Raw genomic sequence first — 5870 nt, 5'->3', positions numbered from 1 at the left:
TTCCATAGTATGTACTGTTCGTGATAAGCATTCCTTGCTTGCGTGAATCATTTCCATGGATATTGCTTGCGTGAATCAATAAGAAAGTGCAGATGAAATCTGACAAACATATGGAAGAAACCAATGGATCTGATAAATCTAGGTCTTGGTCTAAGCAAAAACGACCATCTCTACCGCATCGGCATCGGCCTTGGCCTCTTCACCACCACTTTCTCCATGGTATCCTCCGCCGTAACAGAACACAAGAGCAGAACGACCATCGTGAAATCCAGCGACATTCTCTCCATCTTCTAGGTCTCCTACTGTTTGTACTCCTTTGGCTTCAACTTGAGCTCAGTTCTTGTATCCATGGTGAACAAGATAACTTTTTCTTCTTCTGGTTCAAAACGGAAAAGAGGTGGCTGAGCAATAATATAATCTGAATAATGCTCGCCGGAAAAAGTCTGAATAATGCTCGCTGAAAAAGTCGCACATCGCCGGAGAAGAAGAAAGAGGCGTGAAATGACTAAAATACCCTCATTATTTTAAGATTTAGGACTTTCCGGCGACATTTGGCCGCCAATTTGGCCGGAGTGACCAAAATTGATAAAAATTGAATAGTCATGGTATGCAATTAACAGTTTTGAAAGTCGTGGACTGCAATTAACAGGACTCCTATAGTCAGTGAACCAAAATGACAATTTGCTCAAAAATTAAACATTCAAGATACTAGTCTAGACGTCTAGTGTATGAGAAATTTTAATTAAAACTTGTTTTCCTTGTCAATATGATAGAAGTTCAATTGATATAGTCCGGTAAAATTAGAAAACTGAGGTATAAAAAACAAAAACAAAAAAAAAAAGAAAAAAAGAAAATTAGATACCACAGTGGTTGAAGAAAGAATAAAGGGAAGTGCGCATACAACTACACAAGTTTAAGCTGAGTTCTCTCTTGTTTCCTTTATCGGGTCAAACCCTAACACGTTATTTTTCCCTTCCCCCATTTTCATTCCTTTTCACGTCGCATATTCATTTACGTATCCGTATATATACGCCCACACAATTTCTGCACAGATTCATATACGTACAACACACACAACCTTCCAACTGTGCTTTGGACAGAGAAAGCGAGATAAAGAGAGAGAAAGAGAGAGAGAGAGGGATGGTGCTGTGAAGATCTAAATTCTTCGCTTTCTCGGAGGTCTCTTTCATTCTCGCTAATTTCCAAACGGTACATCTCCCAATTCTACATACTATATGCATCTTTCGAGGCATTTGAATATTTCCACATTTGCAATGCGTGTGTATATATGTTGTTTGTTTGGTGGAGGATATTTCTGGTATGTTGTTTATGGTTAGATCTATTGGAAAATTTGGTGAATTGGTTGTGATCTGAGTTAGTGATTTAGATCTGGTAATGTAACAGTGTAATTCTGCTCAAATTTGGAGAATTTTAAATTTTCTCATACCATGATGTGAGATCGTTTGGATCTGTCAAGTGATCGATGAAATTATTGTACTTTTGGCTAGTTTACGTGGAATTTTAGTTGTTTTTAGTTCATCATTTCATTAATTTGTAGGTTATGTTTGACCTTTAAATCTTAAATTTTCAGTCTCTTATGGAGCATAGTTTCTTTTACTAGCATTTCAAAGTATTAGTTTAATGTAAAATTTCTGTTTTGGTTGCTGTGATTTTTTATTCAACTTGTTTATTATGGTTTATGTGGATAGTAGATGGTAGGGTTAATTTAATGTTATTATGAACTTGAAATTTGTGGATAATTTTGCCTGATTTGCTAATCTTTTTAATGATCTTTTGTAGGGAGTTTGGGTGGGAAAGCTAAGAAAAGATCCTAGTTTGAGTACATAAATGTGAAAATTTTTATGGTACTTGAGGAGTAAAAGACTGAGGGATTGTACAGAAATAAAGGAAAATGGCTCCTGCAAACAAGGCTGAGAAGAAGGCTGCAGTTGATGCAGCTGCATGGATGTTCAATGTTGTCACTTCTGTTGGAATTATAATTGTTAATAAGGCATTAATGGCTACATATGGCTTCAGCTTTGGTAAATTTCTCATCTCTGACTTCCCCTTTCTTGTACTAAATTATATTCTTCATGTGTAATGTGAGACTTTCATTTATAGATAACAAAACATTTTCTATGCTTTTGTTTTAAATTAGGAATCCAACATCAAAAGTTAAAATCATCAGAAACAGCTGAATGACCTAGAGTAACTTATAGATTGCTATTGTTTTGGGATAACATAATTTGCTATCCTTCTGAGCTACAGCATTTGGGTTCCATTTAGAAAAACTCATTTGATGAATTTGTATTTCCTATGCTGTTTGATCATAAGCAGCTGACCATCATCCAGAATGAATAAATCAAGAAAGTTGTTTGTCCAAAGTCCAAAGATATCCTCTGCTTTCACACTACAGGAGAGGAAGACAGTTTTGCATTCCTGCTTTTCTTTTTCTCATGTATTGTGTGTTTATGGGGTTGATTGATTTCTTTGCTCTGACCATGTTATCTAAATGACAGAAAAAACAGAAAATATGTAATTTTGCAAATTAATAATTGAGACTTTTTTCCTGGCAGTGACTGAATACTGAATACTGAATTTTTATAATAAGCATTTCACAATATTATTTTTTCCTAGTCGTGAGAGTTTCACTATTAAACATTCTTCTCATTATCTTTTGTTCTAGCTTTTGATTACAACAATTCTTGCAGCTACAACATTGACTGGTATGCATTTTGCTACAACCACCTTGATGACGGCTGTTCTTAGATGGCTTGGATACATCCAAAGTTCCCACCTACCCATTGCAGACCTTCTGAAATTTGTGCTATTTGCAAACTTCTCTATAGTTGGGATGAATGTTAGTTTGATGTGGAATTCAGTAGGCTTCTACCAGGTAATCCTCTGTATATAAAATTCCTCTTGGAATTTTAGTTTTTGGAGTTCAAATATTTTTAACCTCTGGGATCTGGATCATTATCAGATTGCAAAGTTGAGCATGATCCCTGTGTCCTGCTTGCTGGAAGTTGTATTTGACAAGATTCGATATTCAAGAGACACAAAGCTCAGCATTTCTTTGGTACTATTAGGTGTTGCTGTATGCACAGTTACTGATGTGAGTGTTAATACCAAAGGGTTCATTGCAGCCTTTATTGCTGTATGGAGTACTGCTCTGCAACAGTATGTAAGTTGCTTCTGCCTGATATTTCTTATAAGGACATAGAGCTAGGTTTAACAATAGGGAATAGATATTCTGTGCATACATTATCACTCAAATTTATTTTCATGCTTTTCTACTGTGCCTTCAAAGGAGCCTCCAGATTTTATGAAACATTAACTCTGTATTTCATTTCAAGTCAAATATTTGAAAGGAATTTAACAATTCTCAATATATCTATGCAGTATGTTCATTTCCTTCAAAGGAAATATTCTCTAAGTTCTTTCAATCTGCTGGGACATACTGCACCAGCTCAAGCTGGAACTTTGCTGATATTAGGCCCCTTTCTGGATTATTGGTTAACAACCAAGAGGATTGACCAGTATAATTTTACCTTTCCGTCCATGGTAAGTATATATTCTGTATGTTTGCTCAGTATCTTATTGTGTGCTCAACATAGTCCATAAGTATTCCTGTGCTTGTCACTGTTTGTGACCTTGCTACTAGTGTGTGTGTGTGTGTAGATATAACCTGTGGTTCTGCAAAGGACACATTTTCTGCTGCCCTTTTGCACTTCAGATTCACTTTAAGAAACTTGGCACACTTCAGCATGTTAATTGTTTGATTTTTGGACACAAGGGACCTACTTTCAAATATGTGAACAATGGTAGTCATCCCTATTTTTGAGATGCATTCATTCTCTGTGCTCTCTGAGTCTCTTCTAAAAAATGATTAGGTCTATCAATGTGCCCCAACTTGTGACGTCTGAAACTCTGACCTTTTTTCTGTACTTCTTCTTGTGCAGGTGTTCCTAATCCTTTCGTGCACAATTGCAATAGGCACCAATTTGAGTCAGTTTATATGCATTGGCAGATTCACTGCTGTCTCATTCCAAGTGCTTGGGCATATGAAAACCGTCCTAGTTTTGATACTGGGATTTTTGTTTTTCGGGAAAGAGGGTCTCAATTCACAAGTGGTGATTGGCATGATCATCGCAGTTTTGGGAATGGTGTGGTATGGCAATGCCTCATCTAAGCCTGGTGGGAAGGAGCGGCGTAGCATTTCAATGTCGAAGAACAGCCAACAAAAGCATTCAGAATCTTCTGATCCCGATGATAAGGTTTAAGAATTTGTAGCTGAGAACAATACATCTTATACCAGGACATTTTAGTTGTCTGACTCTAGGTATGCCTACCAACTCAATTAAGTTAAAAGCCTTTTGAATTTTGTAATTCCTATATCTATTCTTCTTGTTATTTACTACTCCCCTTTGGAAGGGGAGTTTCAGACCATGTTATAGGACTTAGTGTTATCCTAATTTCTCCATTTTTGTTTGATCAATCATCATAATTTATAAAAATCGATTTGTGCACTTTTATTCTTCATTGTTATTGAATAGATTACACAACATCTGAGATGCAGTTGATAAAATTTCCTCTTTCCTTCCTCAAGTTTGAAATTACAACAATGTGTTTTTGTTTTTTGTTTTTTGTTCTTTGTTTGTTTGTTTTTTTTTAATTTTTCGGTTGGGGGTACATTTGATGGAATGGGAAATCTAGTTTTACTATTGGAAAAATGGTCAAATACATCCTTGAACTTTAAACGAATAGTCCCATAAACTTTTAAAAAGTGCAACTAAGCACACTAACATGTCATTTTAGGATTTGAAGTTCAAAAACAAGTAATTGACTTGTAATAGTAGGTTAGGATTTGAAGTTCAAAAACAAGTAATTGACTTGTAATAGTAGGTTGTTAGAGATTCGGTGATATTTCAACTATCTTAATGTAATAGTAGGTTGTTAGAGATTCGGTGATATTTCAACTATCTTAAGGGTAAAAATTGACGATTAGCAACCAACTTACAGTTGATGGTCGCTTTCTCCAGGCTATTGAAGAAGGCAACCAATTAGTCGCCTTCGCCTTATCTAGCTAGAGAAGGCTACTAGTTGGTCGGCTTCTCCAGGCGACCCACCAAAGAAGGCAACCAGTGATCATTCTTCAATCGTCAAATTTTTTTCTCGTTATTATTAATGATGGCGGTTAACGGTAAATGGCGGTGTGTTTGACCTTTTCTTTTTACTATTTGAAATGTTAAACATTAGTTGGTATTGCAACTTTAGAATCTCACATTGCTGGGGAATGTATTACCATATGTGACTGAAAATAAATTATAAAATTTAACTAGAAAATCTCACGTTCTGGGGAAGTAAATAAAGGCATATGACATTTCTTTGAATAATTGTAATTTACATAATGTGAACTAAATATATCCTAAAGAAAATCTTATTTACAGTAGAAATATATTTATTTGTTAATACAAATTAAGATAAGGATACAATATTTTTAATAGGGAAAATGGTACTTTTAACACATCAATTGTTTTACTTTTAGAAATTTAGTCCTTCACAATTTATTCTAACAACTTAGTCATTTAATTGTACATAATGTGTCACATTTAGTCCCTGATATTATATAGTAATTAGAAACTTTCTTAATAATTTCTTTTTGTTTTTTTTTTTTTTGGTTTTTGTTTTTGTTTTTATGAGGATAGATGTTTGAATTTAAAAAATTCAAAATTTATCTGGAAGTTCTTTAGCAAAGGGCATCCAGAATTCACTCTAATTACAATTTTAAATCAGCAATAATACACCAAGGTATACAAAAAAAATACTTGGGCTAATTTGCAGCTTATGAAAAGGTAGCGCGAGAGGAG

General features: G+C 34.8%; 1 protein-coding gene across 3 annotated transcripts; it reads left to right on the top strand.

Moving 5' to 3' along the window:
- Positions 1–908: 908 nt before the first annotated feature.
- LOC116021179 (UDP-rhamnose/UDP-galactose transporter 6) lies at positions 909–5341 on the top strand. 3 transcript variants are annotated; one of them, XR_004098931.1, is made up of 7 exons: positions 909–1209; positions 1801–2042; positions 2712–2896; positions 2984–3184; positions 3403–3564; positions 3963–4342; positions 5043–5341. XR_004098931.1 is itself a non-coding variant. In XM_031261790.1 (6 exons), exons 2-6 carry the CDS (start codon positions 1913–1915, stop codon positions 4281–4283), a joined length of 999 nt encoding a protein of 332 aa, XP_031117650.1. In that variant the 5' UTR covers positions 910–1209; positions 1801–1912; the 3' UTR covers positions 4284–4578. The 3 variants fall into 3 exon arrangements, 1 of the variants encoding a protein (XP_031117650.1); XR_004098932.1 differs by having other exon boundaries at positions 5023–5341; XM_031261790.1 differs by lacking the exon at positions 5043–5341 and having other exon boundaries at positions 910–1209; positions 3963–4578.
- Positions 5342–5870: the final 529 nt, after the last annotated feature.

Source organism: Ipomoea triloba, chromosome 5 (assembly GCF_003576645.1).
Source record: "Ipomoea triloba cultivar NCNSP0323 chromosome 5, ASM357664v1".
NCBI lineage: Eukaryota > Viridiplantae > Streptophyta > Magnoliopsida > Solanales > Convolvulaceae > Ipomoea > Ipomoea triloba.
This window is presented reverse-complemented; position numbering and strand designations above follow the sequence as displayed.

Bases quoted from the DNA above. Each gene is read 5' to 3' on its own strand.
- LOC116021179 (XM_031261790.1), top strand. From the start codon at position 1,913: ATGGCTCCTGCAAACAAGGCTGAGAAGAAGGCTGCAGTTGATGCAGCT. The intron at 2,043-2,711 runs GTAAATTTCTCA...CAATTCTTGCAG, and splicing joins TACATATGGCTTCAGCTTTG to CTACAACATTGACTGGTATG. The intron at 3,565-3,962 runs GTAAGTATATAT...CTTCTTGTGCAG, and splicing joins ATTTTACCTTTCCGTCCATG to GTGTTCCTAATCCTTTCGTG.